Raw genomic sequence first — 23,062 nt, 5'->3', positions numbered from 1 at the left:
CTTATGTCATCTCTAGCACCTTGTCACAAAATCCCACGGCACACCTGGACTTCTGGCGATGTTTGAACCTGCAAGCTCGTCTTGAGTAACAGCAAATAAATCGACTGTCTGTGTTGTGTTCACATGCACAACGAACAGTGCCAAATACGTGCACACACACACACACACACCTTGAGTGACATCAAACGCAGCGGCTGGTGGCTCAGAATATATGTGCCGTTAATAATGCACTGTTTACATCTTGGCATGGGCAGGCAGGCAGTACCATGGCCCAGGGCAGAGAACTGGCAGTGTTGTGTTGCAGTAATTAGGAAGGGGGGGAGCAGGGGGGGGTGAAGGATGGCAGTGGGGGGAGGCAGGGGTCCCAAAGCATGCCCACGCTGACAGCCACTCCGGGAGGGCTGGACCTGGCGTGTCGGGCACAGCGGGCACAGCGAGTTCCTGCGTGCCACACACTGTCACACCTCGCTGTCACAGCAGGACGGCTGGCATCTCCGTCTCTCTCTCTCTCTCTCTCTCTCTCTCTCTCTCTCTCTCTCTCTCTCTCTCTCTCTCTCTCTCTCTCCTCTCTCTCTCTCTCTCTCTCTCTCTCTCTCTCTCTCTCCATCTCTCTCTCTCTCTCTCTCTCTCACATTCCCTACTTAAGTAAACGTATCAATACTGCAATATAGAAATGCTCCGTTAGGAGCAAAAGTCTAGGACATTGTTTCTCAAACTTTCACGTTTCAAGGTCTCCCTTTAACTCTGAGAGTATACAAATGGAACCAAATGAACCCGTTAGGGTCCATTTGGTTCCATTTGCTGTTAAGAGTTACAAACTTGTATGGGTCAATTTAGACCACCATACACAAAGACACCCACAGCGTCGCTGGAATCCACTTTGAGAACCACTGGTCTAAAAGCACAAAAGTATAGAATGTACAAAAATTACCAAAAAGTTAAAAGTACAACATGTTTGAAAATAGCAGATCTACAAGCTCACAACATGTCGTCGCCATTGCGAAAGTACAATATTTGGATCCGAGATGTAGTGGAGTAAAGTATTGGTAAATGGAAATACCTCAAAAGTACATTGCTTAAGTAAATGTAACTTAGTTACTTTACACCACTGCTCTCTCTCTCTCTCTCTCTCTCTCTCTCTCTCTCTCTCTCTCTCTCTCTCTCTCTCTCTCTGAGCGACTACTCAAACAGCGGCCCCCTCAGTGTGTGCACGCACGCACGCACGCACGCACACACACACACACACACACACACACACACACACACACACACACACACACACACACACACACACACACACACACACACACACACACACACACACACACACACACACACACACACACACACAAACACACACAAACACACACCCCTCACCCCCTGCCCGGAGCTCGGCAGCAACTTGGCGAATGACAGAGCCAAGAACAGAAAGGACAGCGAGAATATTACCACCGGCAGAGTGGATATTAGTCATCTTCATTACCTCTTGTGTGTAGCGCAGTGTGGCGCGCGCGCGTGTTGTGTGTGTGTAGTGCAGTGTAGCGCTCGTGTGTGTCTGTGTGTGTGTGTGTGTGTGTGTGTGTGCGCGTGCGGGCCCCTCACACACAAATGTTTAGCAGAAAAAGTATTACTATGACTTTAACTGTGGCATTTTTATTAAAAAATAAAATAAATAAACATTCTCTGTGACTTCGAGTGAACTCTGGAAATATGCTTTTTTTTTCTTTTTTCATTCTCTCTCTTCGTTCTTTGCATGAAGAACAGACAGGTTTTTTTGGGGCTTCATGCATTTAATTGAAAGCCACATACCTGACAGTTATGTTGTTTGATGTCTTTATCATTTTTTTAGGGGCTTTCAAAGGCTTCTTTGAATCATTTATTATCAAGGGTGTGTGTGTGTCTGTGTGTGTGTGTGTGTGTGTGTGTGTGTGTGTGTGTGTGTGTGTGTGTGTGTGTGTGTGTGTGTGTGTGCGTGCGTGCGTGTGTGTGCGCGTGCGTGCGGGTGTGCACAAGAGTGTCAGAGTTAGTATTGGAGTGTGTAAAGATATTTTGTTTTCTCCCTCATTACTGAATATATAAGTAACAAACAAAACAGAAACCTACAATATTGCGTTAAGCTACACTCTACAAAACTCTTTGAATTTGCACTAAGGAGGGGGTGTTAATGACTTTGACTGACATTTCCCGCTCCAGCATAACCAAACACAAACAACTTCTAACATTGGCAAAAACTAACTGGGAAAATCTCGATAGTTCGACGTCCTTTTAGTCCTACGTAGGGTTAGGGTTAGGCATAGTTTACTGAGGTTATAGTCCATGGACCATAGATGTCGCTATACCAAAGGTGGCAAAGGTTACTTATCATTTTCATCAAGCTCTATATGTCAGTAGATTATATTTTGGTATGATAAGCCTTCCTGAGTCACAGCTAAATTGGTGTTATCAGCTGCACGGAGTTGGGGTCCCATTAACCTTACTTTACAGGAAAATAAATCTGCTTTTTTTTTTTCATGATTCTGAATATATCGCAAGCATGTGTTTTGCACAAAAAACATTCCTTGGGCTAAAAAAAGGCCCCACAAAACTATGGTTTAGTGATGAGTCTTCACTTTTCACAGTTTTGAGGGGCAGTTTTTTAGCCCAAGGATTTTTTTAGCCCATTGTATCGTCGGACTAATGGAAACAACGCTATATACGCCTCTAAAGTAACTATTGCAAAGCAGAACTAAGGACTATGGCGTTGTATGTCCATTTATGGCATGCTGCACAGACAGCAGTTTGCACACACACTTTTGAATTTAACGATTCCCTCTTCTGTAAAATATTGGCCATCAGCTATGTTTTCATGAATACAAATTCAATCATACATACTGTACAGAAAGCATATTATTGCCGTGGCTGTCAGAGTGACATCCAGGGATCCTCTGGGCATATTACTTGAGGGGTTTCCGAGTGGACGCTGAGTCTGTAACTCAGAGGGCGCTTTTCGACCGGCAAATAACCGGTTTGGGTTCTTTCTCCAACCTATGGGATGAACTAGAGAGGTGATATTTTCCACCAAGAACCGAGTTGGTTCCGTAAAAGTTGGTTCGGAACGGAAACAACAAAATCCTTGGTTCCTCTGGTTTAATCTGGTTCAATCTGGTGGAAACGCAAGCTGATTCGCGGCCGGTTCGCAAGAACAAACCAAGGTTCCAAGAAAGTTGAACGGCACTGGTTCTTGAACCAAGGTTATTTTGGTGGAAAAGTCTCCTGAGAGGGTGCAAATGGAACTGAATGGACCCTTACTGTTCCATTTGGTTCCGTTTGTACGCTCTCAGAATTATGGTGGTACTTGAAATGATGACATTTTAATTGTATAGCAGACGACGTGAAGTCCACATAACCAGCTCTGAGAGTGTGGTTAAAAAAGAAAACGGATCCGGAAACGGCTCCAAATGTGATGGATCCGATTCCTGGTTCCTCAATGTTGGACCTGGTCCCCCCCACCCCCGATTCCGCATCCCAACCGTATTTTACAACAACACGGCTTTGGGAAAAGTAGGCACAAACTCACTGGGAAGCCATATGAGCTGCCACTCGCGTCTCCGCTTGACATTAATTGATAATCAAACAAGCTTTCACACATTCCACATTTATGAGATCAGACCGAATTATCTATTTAATATAACCCAATTATATGCAACCCTTGTGCACCAATCAGCGCTAATTCCCAGCTCATAAATGACAACCCCAGCGACAGATTGAATCAATAATAAACATTGATGAAAACTAGAAACCCGACGCGGAGCGGGCTAATTAGCTCCAAGAAGCGGCGCTGTGTTGTTGTAGTTTTTTCTTTTTTTCTATTTTTTGCAGTCGCCGCTGACGTCAAGGAAAAGATCTCTCTTCGATATCAACTGACATTCACCAGCACCCAATAAGCAATGTTGGCTAATATTACTCAGGAGAGCAATACAAATGTGCCGTTTCAACTTCAGTATTCACTGCTCAGATCGGCTTCAGTACTGCTAAGATCGTCTTCAACTTCAGTATTTACTGCAGCAGATCTACAAGCTTATAGATCGGCTATTTTCGGCAAAGAGCTTTGGTGTAGAGGGGGAACAGAGCAGAAAACACAAATGGACATAAACCCAAAATACACTGATGATTGTGCTGTCAAACGATGAAACTATATGGAATCTATGATAATTGCAGGGGTCCCTGCTTCATGTCTCTCTCAACTAAGGGGTCCTTGGTCTGAAAACATTGAAGACCCCTGGTCTATACGAACACAATTGGCCCGTGTTCAGGGGAGGTAAGCCAAGCAAATTGGGGAGAAAATGGGTAAAAGAATAATTGTCTATACTCTAAATTAAAGCTATACTGTGTAAGTTGCTAAACTAGTGGTCAGTAGCAGTATTGCTTTTTTCGTCCGTTTTTCGTCCGGAGTCGCCGCGGACCACCGCCGCGGACCACCGGAGCGGGGCCGCAAACCACCGCGACCGATACGAATCCGTAGAGGGGTAGAACGTAATTTTCTGACCAGGATTTGGGGAGTAAGAGGTTAAGAATTCTTCACCATCGTAAACACTGGTTGCTGAGGGAGGCTACTTCCTGAAGAGACGGCAGACACGCTATGATTGGCCGGTAGTGTATCATGTGTGTATGATCCGCGATGTGACTGGCCAACGTATACACAACGTATACAGATGATGCAGATGACGTAATTTTGCCGCGAAATCCGGTCCCCGGCCAGGATCATAGAACACATATAAAGAGAAGGCTTTACAAGCTGAAAATAACGGAGTGGGTGTTCTAAAACTTTAGCGATTTAATAGTTAGGACAATTTTAAGATTTGTTTTATAAAAAAAGTTACATAGTATAACTTTAAAGAAGAAGAAAAAAGTAGAGGTACTTTTTTACTTCTATGGGATATTCTGCACACTGAAGACTTAATTGTCTTTCAGTACTTTCAGTATAGGACCATTTCAAAACTTTTAGTACTTTTAGAAAACATTATAGAATACGGCACTTTGACGTGCAAAGTATGCTACTTCTCCAGTGTGGTACCGATACTTTCACTTATAAGTGCATCTTTATTCTCGCACCACTGTCTTCGCAGGGTAAGGTGGAGATACTTCATCAATTGTTAACGACGGACATCAGTGACTTCAGCCCTTAATTATAACCTTGTAATTTTTTGCCTAGGCTGTCAGCAGGAAACTAAATCCCATTAAATATTTATCTGAGATCTTAATTTTTTTTTTCTTCCAAACTCAAACTAGATTTGAGTCAAGCAGGGAAAGAGAAACACTAGACATAATATTTATGTTTCATACCGTAGGCAGGGTTCATATAGAGCTCATATGATGCCATTTTTAATCCAGTCCACAACAAGACAACTTAGGCTCAGTTTTGCCAGATTTCACAAGAGAAACGAGTAACCAGGTCTAAGACAACAAGCCAAAAAGAAGCAACTATAGGCCACATGAGCGCGCACGCTCACGCACGCAAACGCACACACACACACACACACACACACACACACACACACACACACACACACACGCACACACGCACACGCACACGCACACACACACGCACACACAAAGTGTGTGTGATGTTCAAGCTCACAACGTGCCGATTATATATGCGGTGCATTGTGAGCTTGTATACTGTATAGGCTATTAAAAGTAACAGCATAATAAAACACTCTTTGAAATGTTTTTGCACACAAACAGAAATTATGACCAACCAAAACAACATTAGGAAGCAAGTCCAAATAAGCAAATACACAACAAGCCCAAGACTAGACGAAAACTACTGCAACTGTACCAATATGTACTGTACAAGCGACAGAAAAACAAGCCTAAAGTCACTTACAATAAGGAGACTTGGATACAGTCTTCAGACAAAAGTACGTTGCTTGATTCATAATCTGTTGAGTTGTGCTCCCAAAAAGTAGCCGACCTCCAAGGTCACAACTCATCGCGATGCAATAAGGGATGGGACGATAATCGTTTATCGTGATAAAAAAACACTCACGATAATCATATTGTGGAAATTTAATTTATCGTGACATCGTCCTCCGCCATGCACTGGGATCAATTCACCTTTTATTGGCCGAGCTGCATATCCGGTACCACTTAAACCCTCTATAATTGGTCAAACGGACCTGTAAATAACGTACTCGATACAGTCTTACTTTTTTTCTCACTCTCTACCAAATCTTTGCTGATCTACAAGCTCACAGCGCGTCGCGGCGCAACGCGTTGTGAGCTTGTAGATCGGCATTTTTTGGGAAAATGTTCTGCCCCAGGATAATGGATGTTTGATTACCGTGATAATATCGTAAATCGCAATTTCTTTGGCCACACAATAATCGTGACATGAAGTTTTCATATCGTCCCGTCCCAAGATGCGATGCATCGGGAGCTTATATAGATTGTCTTTTTCGGGAGGCAGACTCCATCCAGTTAAGAACAAACAAGGCTTAAAACCAAGTACAGCTCAGAGCCCCTGGAGAAGCCACTCAAGGCTCCGTTAACAAAATGGAGGTGAGCGCAACAAGGCTGCTGCGGAGAGAGGGAGGGAGGGAGGGAAGCAGGGGCGTCACAAGGGGTAGGAAAGCGGGACTGAGTTACTGTGGCCCAAGGTGGAGGGGCCCTAATAACTTTATCTATTGAAAAATAGCAGATATACAAGCTCACAGCGTGGCACCGAGTGCCGCGCTGCAAGCTTGTAGATCTGCTATTTTTGAAAAGTTGTGAAAATGTGTGAAAATCTTTGAATATATGTATTTTTTAAGCGAACATTTCTAACTAAAATTTTGCTTCAGGGGGTCCCTGGAACTAAATATTTTGAGATCGGGGTCTGTGGCCAAATACATATCATCTTGGGGGTCCTTGACATAGGTTTCTTGCACACATTTTCACGATTTTTCAAAAATAGCAGGTATACAAGCTCGCTGTGAGCTTGTATATCTGCTATTTTTCAATAGTTAACATTCATGGGGCGCCCGCAGTGAATCCTTGTACCCAGGGCCCAGAATTTGGTGTGACGCCCCTGGAGGGAAGGACAGACAGACAGACAGACAGACAGACAGACGGACGGAGAAGGAGCGAGCGAGAGCAGCTGCAGTTCTTTCTTACCAGTCTGGTGAACAGAGGCACGCCGAGATGCCAGAGGTGTTCGTTGAGCAGGCCGCTGTACACCACGTTCCCGAAGACAGCAATGCTTCCTGACTTACACAGCGTGTTTCCTGCGGGCACACAGAGGAGAACAAAGTGCTCGTCAATGAACAGAGCAGAACAGAACAGAACAGAGCGGGGCAGAGCAGAGCGGTAACAGCACGCAAACCAACCTACGGGAAGACTTTAAGATTTTAAACTCTCAAATACCTGGAACGCGCCCGAGTCGTGTTAGATTTTAACCACTTTAACCATTATTTTATGCTTTAACTTTAGAAAAATAGCAGATATACAAGCTCGCAGCGCGGCACCGAGTGCCGCGCTGCGAGCTTGTAGATCTGCTATTTTTTAAAAATTGTGAAAACGAGTGAAGTCTTTGTGCATATCTTTGACCTGATCTTTGACCCGACTTCTAAATCCTTCCTCTAAATCATGCTGTTCTCAAACCTTTTCATGTCAAGGACCCCCAAAGTTACAGGTATTTGGCCACGGAGCCCCATCTCAAAATATGTTGTCCCAGGGACCACCCAGAAGTCAATATTTGAGTTACAAATGTTCGCTTTTAAGTAGATATATTCTTGCATAAGACTTGCAAAAAAAATCATGATTTTTCAAAAATAGCAGATCTACAAGCTTGCAGCGCGGCACTCGGTGCCGCGCTGTGAGCTTGTATATCTGCTATTTTTCAATAGTTAAAGCAGTCAATAATCCTAGGCCTAAATGAGTTAACATCCCTACTCTGGGTCATGCGGCGAAATCAATTGTGCCGTTCCTACTAAAGTGTGCGATGCTGGACGTCAGCTCTGCAGCGAGCTAAAAACCATCACTTCCCCGTCGAAAGGACGGCAGGATAGTGACGTAAGATTGGTTCTTTTACCGAAGATTCTTCGTCTTTTACTGACCTTCATGGAGTAAAAACTGAAAACAAACATAAGATATAACATGAAATGTTGTCCGGTTTTCTTTACTGTGGCTTGAAGATTCAATCATGTTGAATACAAAATACAAAATAGCCATTAACTTGCTCTTTTAACATATACCTATGTGCCATTTCAAAACATCACACAAGACAGTAGATTTAAAGGGGATTTGCAGAACATTGAGCTTGTAGATCAGCTATTTTTGCTATTTTTATGACCTTCTCTGACTTCGAAGTTTGAATCTAACTATGAAGGTGGATTCCGCTTTTCAGTGGGAATGTACGCTCCATTCTCCATAACAATTAGAAAGGCAAAACAGGGAAAGAAACCTGTGGAAGAAATGCATTTGGAGGACATTTCCAGGAAAAGAGAGGTAAATACTGAAGAATTGAAAAGGGACATCGGTACATGAAACTAGAACTTACAGCATTGCCTCCTGGTGAAGGAACTTAGAAGATACAGTAAGTTGAAAAACAACACTGGACACGGAATAAATTAAGAGGATGCACTCTCTTTGCTGCAACCAACACAAATGCGGTTTGCAAGCCCACACGGCTGCAATCACCTTTAATCTCACACACTTGGCTGTACTAATGTCACAGTGACCTCTTCTCATTAAGAGGGCCTTTCAATATAAGGGAACTTCTGTCTTTCAAAATGAAGCCATTCTAGGCAACATAACAGCATACAAATACAAATCATGTTATAAGACAAGACTGTCTGGCTTGTGTATTTTTGTTTTATTTCATTTCATAGGATTCATGAAGGATCAATTAAGTGCTTGGATATTTATGCCACCTCAATTGTGTTGTGTTCAGATCAAATGGATTTTTGATTGTAGTAATCAATGCGTGTGCATTGTGAACCCACGGCACCCAAACAACGTGTTTCACGGCTAAAATCACTATAGTAGTAGACGTCCCATATTAGTCAGATGGCGGTTAGGGTTAGGGTTTATAGGCATAGTTTGACTGAGGTTAGGGTCAAGGTCAGGGTTAGGTACTGTTGGCTAATGGTACGTCAGAAAACAATGCTACGCACCTGCGTTTCATGCCCTAAAACAAAAATCCCCTGCGCTGCTGTCACGGCGCCAGGATACGACAAGCTCCTTGCTGGTCTTGAGTTGGAGCAGAAAGTATATGCAGGGACAACTGCGCCCTAATCGTGCCAAACCACGCCTCATTTCAAACCAACATAGTCTGACATGCAAACTCGAAGCAGACCGGTGTAGTATAGACAACGTGGGTGCAAAGTACTTGCGCCGTAGGGGTAGACACTGCCCGGGTGCTCAGCGCTGGCAGAAGACAGGACCCTAAGTATGTTAAGTGTTAAGTGTCAGGTGCCGGTGCATGTGGGACGTGTTTAAATAATATAATACTTCTTCAGGGCAGACAACAGACTACAATGCTGTAGTTTAGTTGTCAGAGAGGCAACCGGGTCATCACTAGGTCACCGGTTCAACCCCAGATCACGCCGTGTCTGGGTGTCTGTGTTTCCCTGAGCAAGACGCTTAACCCCTACCCGACCCCCCTTCCCCCTTCCCCCGAGTGATAATTGTGTTTCTACGAGCGGGGGGCCAGAAGCAGCCTCTGATTGGCTGAAAAGGGGGGGGGGGGGACACGCTCGGCTGTGCTAGCTTGGACCGCGTGCAGGCGGTGCTGACGTCGGTCTCGGGGGTACTGAGGAGGCGATGATTTATGAACGGCGCCGGGTCGGCTGAGGCGAACCTTTAGGGCGAGGTCGCTTCTCGCCCCTTATAGGCTACGGATCCACAGAGTACATGATTCACATATCTGAGTATTAATTTACCAAATGTCTGTCTGTCTGATGTTTGTCTGATATGCATGCTGAGACAGTGCCCAAATTTGGACATGACTGACATGACTGATACCGCCGCCATGCATAGTAACTGATACGTCTTAAGTTCTACTATCCTACGAGCCGATACCTTCGCCTCAGTACACACCATGACAATGGGTTTATTAGAACCATCACATCTTGACTGTATCTGTATGGCTAACATTTGTCTTTTTTGGTGATTGACTCTCATGCTCTGACATGACGCTCTGACATTACTGTGATGTCAGGGGAACCAAATCCCTTTATTGCCATATATGGAGATCCCTGATGTCATCAATATTAAGCCGATATCTGTGAATGCCAATACCGGTATATAATCACTGTGAGGTCAGGGGAAGCAAATCCCTTTTATTGACACATATGGAGATTCCTGTGATGATTGCCAGGGGAACCAAATCCCTTTGGCCAGATGGCCAAAGGGCGAGGTCGCTTTTAGCCCTTAGGCATCTTACTGGTATAGTGGCACGTAAAGTGTCAGGTGCTTAAATAATATATCAGCTGTGTGAGAGGGGTGCTATAGGCAACAGGCGTACAGTGTTGATCGTTCATAAACTGGTTTGTCTAAGGGGGGGGGGGGGGGGGGATGGTGTAGCTCTTTCTGAGACTTAACTACAAGATGTAATATTAAAGAAAGAAAAAAAAGAGGCAAATTAAATCATAGGAAATCATTGCAACAGGAAGGGAATATAATAGAGAATTGCGCCATTGATTGGCATAAGTATCAATTTCAGAGGTTTATTGACTTTACATGTAATGATGAATAGGGATCGGTACTGGCCTGTCTGAAGAAATCAATAAGGTTACGCAACTAAAGCCCGGCCTGCTATACGAGCACATTACAGAACCCTCTAGTCCAGCCAGGGGTGTCACACCAAAATTCTGGGCCCTGGGTACAATCATTCACTGTGGGCCCCCCATGAATGGGAACGCATTATTATGCACTATTTTGTGCTTTAACCATTGAAAAATAGCAGATATACAAGCTCACAGCGTGGCACCGAGTGCCACGCTGCGAGCTTGTATATCAGCTATTTTTGAAAATTCTTGAACATTTGTGCAGGTCTTTGAATATTTTTGACACAATTCTATATGTCCTTATACATTTTTTTTTTTTTACCTATGTGTCTACGTATAGTAGAGGAAAAAATAGGCCAGAAGTTGACCATACCCCTACCCGGGGTAGAACAAAACGCGACATAGTTTTTTTATATCTTTAGGATGTCCCTTTCATGAAATGGATTGTCCCGAGTTTTGCTTTTACTGCAAAAGTCATGAAATTGATCCATGAAGGGACTCACCACATAAGCAAAAAAACGCCTATCCTGAAAGATGGAGTTCCAAGTCAAACCTTTGTCATTTTCTACCTGCAGGTTGTTTTCACCTCATACTTGCACAGAAGGTCTACAGGTAGTGTCCTTACATCCCAGAACAATCAGAATGCAAAAATATGGTTCTGTTTTGAATCTGCTGCCTTTTATATAAGGACCTTCTATAGGCGGAAATGACATTCCTAAGGAAAATTCCCCTGTAATCCTTCTATAAGGGGTAGTACAAACTATGACAACGTTTTTTCATAACTTTTACTTGTCCTCTTAGTGAAATGGATGGTCAGTAGTTTTGCTTTTACTGCAAAAGTCATGAAATTGATCCATGAAGGGACTCACCACATAGGCAAAAAATACGCCTACCCTGAAAGATGGAGTTTCAAGTCAATCCTTTGTAATTTTCTATTGCTGGTTGTTTTTACCTCATTCTTGCACAGATGGTCTACAGGTAGCGTCCTTAAATCCCAAAATAATCAGAATGCAAAAAAGTGATTTACCAAGAAAGGGCAGAAATATCCCCACAAGTTAATCATACACCATTTCCACTTACTGGTAGGGAAGGAGCTGGAAACAAGGGCCTACTACAAACTTGATATCCCGGTATCAATAAGCTTTGGGCTTATCAAGCTTGTTATTAAGCATAGCGGCCCATGACATCATGTTTAAATAATCAAGACAAGAGGCGATTAATACATTGTTACAGTACTATTCATAATATATAGCCATTTAACACTTACTGCACACTAATGAATGATTTTCTAAAGATATTAAATGACAATATTTTTTACTTTTGTCAATTCTCATCCTCATAGACAAACTCAGACTCACAACAACTGGCCAATGCAAAAAGATACCAGTTCTGTTCAGAATCTCACATCTCACATCTTCCCACAAAATATTATAAAGCGCTCAACAGTGGGCTCGATAAAAGCCCATGGGTCAATAAGCAGGATCGATAAGGTGCTCATTATCAATACAAATTAACAAACTCCATTCAGATTGTCAATAGGGAATACACCAACAACCAAAATAAACCAGAAGAATATGTCATTATATGCTTGTATTGTGAATCAGGAGTTTTTCTATATATGTGTGCCATTCTTACTGCATGCCAAATAATCAAACAGCAGCTTTTTCTCATTTTAATTTATTTCGTTTATTTCTTTTTCAATATTTTCATATCAACAACTAATTTGAGTGTGAGGGGGACTGACCAATTTGCAAAGCTGGTCAATGGATACAAAGCTGTGATCTCCCAAATTCAGACATAATTTTGTCAGGAGTTTGTTCGTGACGTAATCGGCTGTGTATCTATTGGTCAATGGCTGGTCAATGGATTAATTGAATTCAGTCTTACTATTTATGTTATGGTAATAAATATGGTATGATGGTATATATTATTATAATATAAACGGTAAGAAGGAATTCAGTTCCCAGTGGATTACAACCAAGGGCCACTACAATGCTCTACAGTCAAGGCTGGTCCACAAGGCACAAGCTGGTATAAAAGGATTGTGTCATTTCTTGTTTATTTTAGTTTACAGGCAATGTACTGTAAATACAGGAGCAATATTATGTACAACACAATCCCACAGAGAGACATTGAGGCACGTACTACTTTGACTGCAACAATCCTTATCATAGCAGTAGAGTTGGGTGAGGTCTCTTACTGCTTGGTGCAGGCTATTTTTTGAACAGGACAGGCTTTAGTGATGTATCCTTTAGCATCCAACCCTTCCCAACTGGATTCCACAAAAGGGGTTTGGGGACATGATTGTGGCACCATATACTGTACCAGTTTGGTACATAGCCTGTTGAACATTCAAAAATATCCTCAGTGGGAGGCAGGTGTGAGACTGGCATGTCTGTCGTTGATGCAAGAATACAACGGAGCTCATCAAGACTAGAACACACCTGGCCCTTTGCCTTCTTTTTTAGGCCATAGAGAGTGAGGGCATATTGTCTTGAACATCCTGAAGCCTCTGGTAGACTATCTGTCAAGCCAAAGGTTCTCAGACCCTGACCTAATTTATATGTACAGTACTATGGATATACTTGTGTTTTGCTCGCCTACTATGTCAGTCAACAACTCCTTGGAATAGCTGCCATTTTCATGCATGCTGGTCATGGGATAGACAACGATACATCCCAATGTCTGATATTACAAATACATTGGGAGTGGCTTTGTGTGAGAGTCTTCTAGCATGGCACGCATTGACTGGATGCAATGCAACAAGCAGCCTGTTCAGAATAAGCAATAATACAGCTTTCAACAAGCTGGCGAAGCACATTCATGAACTTCAGGATCTGGGAATCTTTGGCTTACTGCATGCCAAATAATCAAACATTGGTCAGTCTCCCTTACACTGCTCAAAATAGTTGTTGATTGAAAAAGAAATAAATGAAAATGAGAAAAGGCTGCTGATTATTTGGCATTAAGAATGGCGCACAAAGTGTAGTGTATTCTACTGAATATAGGCTTACATATATAATGTACTGCATTTAAGTCTGAATACCATAGACTGCTTATAGAACAATATGTTTGCTGCTTTTGAGGTGAAGAGAATTAGGCCTTGGGATGGGTGCATCTCTCCACTCCGACATGTCTCCTTTCCGACATGTCTGCATTCCGACGCTAACCCTATCTCTACCCCTAACCCTAAACCTTAGGCCCATGGGAGTGTCGCCACTCCGACAATTTCGGAGTGGCGACATGTCGGAATGGAGAGAGCCTCCCCCTTGGGATGTAGGGACACTACCTGTAGACCATCTGTGCAATATGAGATGAAACAACCAGCAGGTAGAAAATGACAAAGGATTGACTTGGAACTCCATCTTTCAGGGTAGGCTTTTTTATGGTGGGTACCTTTATGGATCAATTTCATGACTTCTGCAGTAAAAGTAAAACTACTGACCATCCATTTCATGAAGAGGACAAGTAAAAACACTGTCAGGGTTTGTACTACCCCTTATAGAAGATTATCTCCAGGATCACAGGGGATTCTTCCTTAGGAATGTAATTTCCGCCTATAGAAAGTCCTTATATTAAAGGCTGCAGATTCAAAACAGAACCATATTTTTGCATTCTGATTGTTCTGGGATGTAAGGACACTACTTGTAGACCATCTGTGCAAGTATGAGGTAAAAGCAACCTGCAGGTAGAAAATGACAAAGGATTGAATTGGAACCCCATCTTTCAGGGTAGGCGATTTTTGCCTACAGTATGTGGTGAGTCCCTTCATGGAACAATTTCATGACTTTGGCAGTAAAAGTAAAACTCGGGACAGTGCATTTCATGAAGGGGACATCCTAAAGATATGAAAAAACTATGTCGCGTTTTGTTCTACCCCTTATAGAAGATTATCACCAGACTTACAGGGGAACATTCCTTAGAAATGTAATTTCCGCCTATAGAAAGTCCTTATATAAAAGGCTGCAGATTCAAAACAGAACCATATTTTTGCATTCTGATTGTTCTGGGATGTAAGGACACTACCTGTGGACCATCTGTGCAAGTATGAGGTAAAAACAACCTGCAGGTAGAAAATGACAAAGGATTGACTTGGAACTCCATCTTTCAGGATAGGCGTTTTTTTGCCTATGTGATGAGTCCCTTCATGGATCAATTTCATGACTTTTGCAGTCAAAGTAAAACTTGGGACAATCCATTTCATGAAGGGGACATCCTAAAGATATGAAAAAACTATGTCGCGTTTTGTTCTACCCCGGGTAGGGGTACCTCAAAAACTAAGGCTCTTTTTTAGGATTTTTTCCTCCTCTAGTATGTCAGTGGTGCTCAAACCTTTTCACGTGATTGACCCCCAAAATGATGTTTATTTGGCCACGGACCCCCATCTCAAAATATTTAGTTCCCCGCACAAGCAAAATCTTAGTTTAGTTTTTCGCTTAAAAAAAAATACATATATTCAAAGATTTGCACACATTTTCACATCTTTAAAAAAAAAATAGCAGATCTACAAGGCGCCGAGTGCCGCGCTGTGAGCTTGTATACCTGCTATTTTTTTCAATAGCTAAAGTATAAAATAATTCCAGGCCCCTCCACCTCCTTGGGCCCTAGTAACTCAGTCCCCCTTTCCCTCCCCCAGTGTGACGCCCCTGAGCCCAGCCAAATGAGATTCTTCATCGCAGCCGGGAGATTGTAATGGCGAGAGAACACGGTGTCAAAATAAATCCCCTTGCAAAAGGAATACTCGGCTCATATTACTATTGTGCTCGGGGAGTTAGCCGACTCTGTTATGCAGGCAAATTACAGCCTCCATCCCCTATCCGCTCGCTCGCAATTCTCTCTGTTCATTTATCCCTCTCTCTCTCTCCAACTCTGAGAATGTACAAATGGAACCAAATGGACCCCTTTGGGGTCCATTTGGTTCCATTTGTACATTCTCAGAGTTAAATTAACTAATGTTACAAGCGAGCAATGTGGAGTCTAGCACGACCCAAGGCACCGGCACACTAGGACAGGGGTTTTCAAAGTGGGTGACGGTGACGGGCACCCTGGGGTGCCGCGATGGCAGTCCAAGGGTACCGCGAGATCATTTGATATTTTGAATTTGACACAGAATAAATTAAGAGGATGCACTCTCTTTGCTGCTACCAACACAAATGCTGTTTGCAAGCCCACACTTTCGCTGCACCTATAATCTCACACACCTGGCTTTACTAATGTCACAGTGACCTCTTCTCATTAAGAGGGCCTTTCAATATAATATACGAGCTCACAGAGTGCCACGCTGCGAGCTTGTATATCAGCTATTCTTGAAAATTCTTGAAAATTTGTGCAGGTCTTTGAATATTTTTGACACAATTCTATAAATGTCCTTATACTTTTTTTTTTTAACCTATGTTTATATGTCAGTGGTGCTCAAACCTTTTCACGTGATTGACCCCCAAAATGATCATTTGATAATATTTTGAATTTATTTGGACACTTTAATAAAAATATATGTTATATCATTTTCAACTACAGTACAAAGTTGTTTTCAGTTACCAAACTGGCTATTATCTCAATGTTTTCCTCGCAACATAATCTTATGGGGAGAATAATGGCTCCGAATGTGCCTCGGAGGAAAGAAAAAGGTATTTATAGGGGTGCCCTAGCTGAGCCAAAAAGGTTTGGGATCCCCTGCACTAGGAGGCTCCTTCGCCCCATCTCTCACTGTGACAGTCTGACCACACGCTGTCACTGTTCTGTGCTGCACAACATGCCCAATCAAGGGCACACACTTGCCGGGTGGCGGACACAATCTGGAAAAACAACAAACTACAAAGCTAAGTTCATGTGCTATAGGGGCTTATCTTCCTGACAGTTGCTGTCTGCTGAGGTCTCACTTTGAGAGTCCTTTGTTTTTTTGCCACTTTTTCTTGTAACTTGGCAAAATTCTGCTGAGCTATGTGTGTGCGGCTATCGTTTGGTCGTGTCCGGTCGCGTTGAGGGGTTGCCGCCTACCCTCACCCGTGGCAGGGGTGGGACATTTGGTATAGGGTACCTTGAGCATCAGCAAGACCATATTCTGGACCTGTATCCCTTAACTCCTCAATGTCAGACCATCACAGTACACACTGTTAAATTAACAATGTTTAAAAGCAAGCAATAGTATGGTTTCCATCACCCAAACATGGTCCACACAATGCCTATACCATATCTCAGCATAATAATAATGGATTGCATTTTTATAGCGCTTTTCTGAGCAAGTTGCGAACTCAAAGCGCTTTACAATGGTCCATTCAATCATTCATTGGGAGGTGAAGCGGCGAACAGTCAACGCCAGCGTCCTCACTTCCCACATTCACACACCAATGGTGGCAACGGGCGAGCTAACACCATCGGAGGAAACACAGGGTTCAGTGTCTTGCTCTAAGGACACTTCGACATGTTGACTGGAGGAGCCGGGATTTGAACCGCCGACCCACGGATCATTGGCCAACCTTAACTCTCAGTGAGCCCAAAATCTGGACATGTAACACTAATGACACTTTGCTAGAGGTCATTCTAATTGTGTCAAATCGGCGAGAGGACTACTTGCTCCGTTCGTCCATTGACTAGAACTTGATAATCCAAATATCAACCTCATTGACTTATATTGTATAGCTAAGTGGAGCAAGATATCTCGTCAGCAGGACTAGCTAGATCATGACACAACCCAAACCTCTAGCGATCAAAGGGTCATTGCGCTATAGCATAGAACTCCTCAGACCATCAGCACACACACTATTAAAATCCAGAGTGTTTCTCTGTTTTAAATGAACACTGCTGGGTGGGCATGGCTCCATGGGCGCAGCCATACGCCAGGCTGCCACGCTGGCACTGCGCTGGCACCGCCATCATCCCCGTTGTGCCCGCGGCGACCACAGTGCAACCCCGTTCCAAAAGACACACTTAATGAGCCCACACTGCAGCTGCATGGGCAGCCATCGCACGCACATGAAGGCACAGAGCACACATTAATGCTTGTGGGGAAATAAAAATCACTGACTTTGGCTTGTCCAAAATCATGCATGATGACAACTAGGGTGTAGATGGGACGGACCTGACGTCATCAGGACACATGAACACATGATGGCGTGTGCAACTGTGCATGCCCGCTTGTGCATGCGTGCGTGCGTATGCATCAGGCACGTGCACACATAGACATCAAAGGGGGCTTGAGCCCCTGCCCTTTTATCCGTCTGTAAAAAAGTGCCCTCTCCACACCATTAATGCAGTTTTTACGATGGTGAAAGAAATGCAAATGCCCTCCTTTCCATGCCATATAGCTGAAGGCAGCATTTAAGAGAATTGCCTTGTCCAAACTCTCCTGAACTTGAACGCAGCATCTTATGTTGAACGAATTGCCCTCTGTGTATAAATCCATGCTGTTACACCACATCTCCACTATTCACTTCATTATGCTTATGCTTAGTTTAGTGTGGAATCAAGCACCGAAAATAGCCGACCTCCAAGCTCACAACGCGTCGCAGCACAACGCGTTGTGAGCTTGGAGGTCTGCCATTTTCAATATTTTCACCAAAAGGCCCTTTTAGAAAATGCAGCCCCTGCCTCTCTAACATTCTCTGCACATCCCTGGTATGCATGCTTCCATGTGTTTATGGGTTTGTTCCAGAGAATCGTAAAAGCTGCAGTCCTTAAGGTTTTATGTCCTAATATAGGCATATTATAACCTGGATTCACCCCCAGGTGGGAGACCAGACCACCAACCATCTATCCATCCATACCGCTCCGTCCTCACAATGTATAATTAAATACGTTTGGTCCTCCTCACAACTATAGTAATGCACACACACGCACACACACACCCGCGCGAGCAGGGACGTGCTGGCCATTGGGAAAAGCGAGACAACTCGCGAACGGCCGCTCCATTCCTGGCCGGTTCAGGCTGGCCATAAAAAAAAAACGTCCGCTGGTAATTACGGTAACCGCCTTTCGTTCCATTTTGGGGGCTGGCCAGCCCTTGTTTTGATACAGTGCAACGGTAATGCTTATACAAAGTTATGCGGCAGGTGTCAACATGACATCCTAGTTGCCTTGATGGTCTACATACAACATCATTAGACTCTCTTTATACCACAAAAACTATGAGACCTAAAATGACTCATCGTTTAGTATTTGGGGCCTATTTGGGGCGTCCGGAAGGCAAAAAAATCTGGTGTGTGGCCGATGGCCGCGCGCAATGAGGGCCTGTCCAACTCCTTTTCCCAGGCTGAATCAGGGGCCCAGTACGTTCCTGCACGCGAGCACGCTCAAATGTCCCCAAGTGTGAGATGTACGGTCCCGTTGATGTCCCCTCGCAATGTGATGAATGCGGCTCACGGTGGCGGAGCGGCAGAAATAAAAGACAAAGACCCCCCCCCCTCAAAGGAACACTGTGCAAAGGCACACCGGAGGGAGGGGGGGGGGGAGAGACAAGCAGCACATGCATTATTTAAAAAACAAAAGTAAAAAAGAAAAAGAAATGCCCATTAAAGTGTCAGTGGGCGCTGCTCTGGGCGGCGCGGGGAGCCTGGGCACTGTGTGTGCCGTATTACTATTATTAATGGGGCCAGGCATGGGGGAGCGGGGGGGAGGGTGTGTGTGTGTGTGCGTGTGCGCATTGCATTGCATTGCAACCGTGTGATTGCACACTGCCTCTGTTGCTATCCGCGCTTCAAGCGTCGCCTATCTTTTTTTTCTCTTCATTTCAACCCCCTCGTAACCCCTTCCCTGCGTGCAAACGTGTGTGTGTGTGTGTGTGTGTGTGTGTGTGTGTGTGTGTGTGTGTGCGCGTGCGTGCGTGCGTGTGTGGGTGAAAAGAGAGGGAGCGTTAAAGAGCACAATACAGACAGAGACGGAGAGAGAGAGTGCAAGACCCCGAGTGCAAAGTCAATGAGCTCCTGTCGCTAATATCATTTCACATTATCGAATGCATATTGAGAACGAGAGAGAGAGAGAGAGAGCGAGAGAGAGAGGGAGAGAGGGAGAGAGAGATAGAGAGAGAGTGAAGAGAAAGGAGTGCTTGTCAGATGAACAGGGGCCCCGTTGCTTATATCAAATTCTGATATGCCGTCACAGTCGGGTGGAATATCGTCGCTGTCGTGCAGAAACCTCTCATCTCCACGTTTTTTTTTTTACTTTTCACGTTTTTTTTTTCTTCTTCTCGTAAATCAAGCGTCACACAAAAGCACCGAGAGCGGCAGATCCGCGAGCTCGACACGCGTCGCGAAGCGTCCACGCTTTGAACTTGTCGATCTGCTACTTTTGCCGATCTGCTAAATTTTGCACGTTTTCGATTGTGAATCCTGAAATGGTAACAGTTTTGGCACTTTATGAGGTTTCTGCCCGACGGAGACGATGTGCGGGGAATGTAAGTCAGCACATTGGAGCGATGCGTTCACAGCAGCGGTCCCTGCAGTTTACTGACACAGCAGGACAGCTCCGCCATGTGTGACGTAATTAGACTTCTGAGAATGTCACGTGCGGGACGCGTGGCTCCTTATTAAAAAATGCACTATTTAATACTTTGTCGGAATTGTCACACGGTAGGGCATTAACGAATTGTAATTTTTGCAAGTCGACTCGACTCAGTTAAAGGTTGAGTTGAAGTTGACTTTGTTGTTTGATGACGTCATCACAAATGACTTATACCGCTCGACTTCACAGAATAGCCTAAAGCAGGGGTCTTCAACAGCGAGTCCTCAGAGTTACTACAGGGGGTTCTACAAGCTCACAATGCCTCGCAGCACAAGGCGTTGTGAGCTTGTAGATCTGCTATTTTCGGCAAAGAGGTTTGGTTTAGAGGAGAAAATGAGCAGAGTAAGTACAGAGTGAAAGGTCAACTTTATTAAGTAGCCTATTGACGGCTCAAGTGGTTAAATATCTGAAAACACAAATTGACATGAATCCAAAATACACCACACTCATCAGTTCATTAAGTATGCCTGGTTGTCACGGTGGGTGGTGACCCAGCTGAAGTTAGCCAAACCCACAGTGTTGGGTGAATGGTAAAAGGGGAGGGGATGATTATATGATGTCATTTTATCTGTGTTTTTGGATCGGCACTTTTGACCCACAAGGTGTCAGCCTCCAGGAAGAAAATCAAAATACAAAGGGAATACATAATTGCTCATAACAACCACACCAGGGGGTCTAATGAAGTACAACCTCCTAGACACATGAAAAGTAAATGAAAAAGTACAAAACTATGGCACCTCCTCTTTAAAGTGATCCTTTCTCCCTTAATATACGGTAAAGGTTTCAAATAATTGTAGAGGAATAAAAGTACAATATTTGGATCTGAGATATAGTGGAGTAGAAGTAAAAGTATTGGAAATACTCAAGTAAAGCATACATATCTAAAAATTGTACCTAAGTACAATACTTAAGTAAATGTACTGTGTCAAAGGGATAGACACCCTTGTTGCTTAGCTGGCACAGACAATAATCCGCTCTGACCTCACTTACAGTACGTATAGTTAGTTGACAGCACCATTTGACAAAGGTGCTATAGTGTACGGCACCTTTAAAGATCCTATAGGTTCTATACGACGGCAAAACGATTTTCGCCTACGCTCACGAGCTAAAGAACCACTTTTAGTTGCTGCACCATTTCTCTGTAGTGCAAATCAACTGGTTAATGCATGCCTTCAATGAAATAACCCTGAAATACCTGGAACGCGCCCGAGTCGCGTTAGATTTTAACCACTTTAACCATTATTTTATGCTTTAGCTACTGAAAAAATCGAGCTGCGAGCTTGTAGATCTGCTATTTTTTTTAATCTTGAAAATGTGTGCAATCTTTGTCCCGTGCAATCTTTGACCCAATCTTTTACGCGACTTCTAAATCCTTCCTCTAAATCAGCGGTTCTCAAACTTTTTCATGTCAAGGACCCCCAAAATTTCATTTATTTGGCCAGAGAACCCCCATCTCAAAACATGTTGTTCCAGGGACCCCGACCCCCCCCCCCCCCCCCCCCCCCCCAGAAGCAGAGATTTGAGTTACAAAAGTTTAAAAATATATATTGAAAAAAAAATTTGCACACATTTTCACGATTTTTAAAAGGAATAGCAGATCTACAAGCTCGCAGCGCAGCACTTAGTGCCGCGCTGTGAGCTTGTAGATCTGCCATTTTTTTCAATAGTTAAAGCATTAAATAATTCTAGGCCTAAATGACATAAATAAGCCACACATACTGTTCAGCTGCTGCTGTTGGAAATACACAGTTTCATTTCTTTCGCTCCCCCATTGCTGCCGTTGTACTTTAAGGAACGCCGTGCATCACAGTGAACGGAGACAGCTAGAACCGACACTAATGTATAATGCAAAAGTAGTTTAGCCTATTAGGGCTAATGTTTGTGTGCAGTTTCCGGAGTGTCTGAATGCGTTGCTCCCCAACTTATTACATAATCTGCAATGGAGAGAAGATCCTACGCACGTAAAGGCACAGACTGTTGATGGGCATTTCAGTTATGTTCTATGCAAACAAAACAATCCATTCTGAGAGAAAGAGAGAGAGAGAGAGAGAGAGAGAGAGAGGGAAAAAAGGTCGTTAAGGATTTCTCCGTGTTCCTACAAGTCCCATAATGCATTTTGCAGATAAGCACTATAGCCAGGGCGTACCCATACCATGCTATGGTCGTCATTAAATTAACCCAAATCGTGTTTTTGAAGTCAAGATTGCAATTTTACAGTGAACAAACACACCTAAAGGCCTGTCCATACTTTGACCGAAACCGAACGTTTCGGTGAAAAGGTCCGGTTCGACTACAAATTGACGTCACTAGCGACTTCTGAAAAGCATTAGACCGAATTGGAGTACGGAAATTTGCACGTCGGAAAGTCCAACTCACCGAACATTTCGGACTATGGACAGGCTTTTACAAGGACACTACCGCAACCAGTAGCTAAACAACATATTTAACTAATGTCTGTTCGTCTGACAATCTGCATGCTGACATCACTGATACTACACAGTGTCTCCACCATGGTAACCGTCCGTCTGCCAGCTGACATCACGGACATCATACTCTGACATCATAGTACTGACTTCACAGACTGGCCTGGACACGGAACACCATGTATGGGCATAAAGATCTGCCCAACGGGCACTCCAACATGGAACACCACATGTGGACATAAAGATTTGACACATACAAAGGGTCACTTGTCAGAGTTTAGAACGAATAATAAAGTTTGACTATGTGTTTTGACTATGTGTCTTGAGTTATGTAATAATAACAGAACAATGCACAACCAAAGCAGTGTAAGCTGATGGTCTTTGAAACATCACAAT

General features: G+C 43.7%; 1 protein-coding gene across 1 annotated transcript in view; it reads right to left on the bottom strand.

The window, feature by feature from the left end:
• LOC308282662 (RNA binding protein fox-1 homolog 3-like) overlaps positions 1-23,062 on the bottom strand; it is a gene marked incomplete at its 3' end in the record, with an annotated part of 388,814 nt that overhangs the window by 204,061 nt on the left and 161,691 nt on the right. Inside the window, exon 2 of the mRNA XM_080723051.1 lies at positions 7,135-7,244. Within this exon, the coding sequence (XP_080579177.1) occupies positions 7,135-7,244 (110 nt within the window). The remainder of the gene's footprint in view (positions 1-7,134; positions 7,245-23,062) is intronic.

Source organism: Nannobrachium achirus, assembly GCF_963921795.1.
Source record: "Nannobrachium achirus genome assembly, chromosome: 4".
NCBI classification, from domain to species: domain Eukaryota; kingdom Metazoa; phylum Chordata; class Actinopteri; order Myctophiformes; family Myctophidae; genus Nannobrachium; species Nannobrachium achirus.
This window is presented reverse-complemented; position numbering and strand designations above follow the sequence as displayed.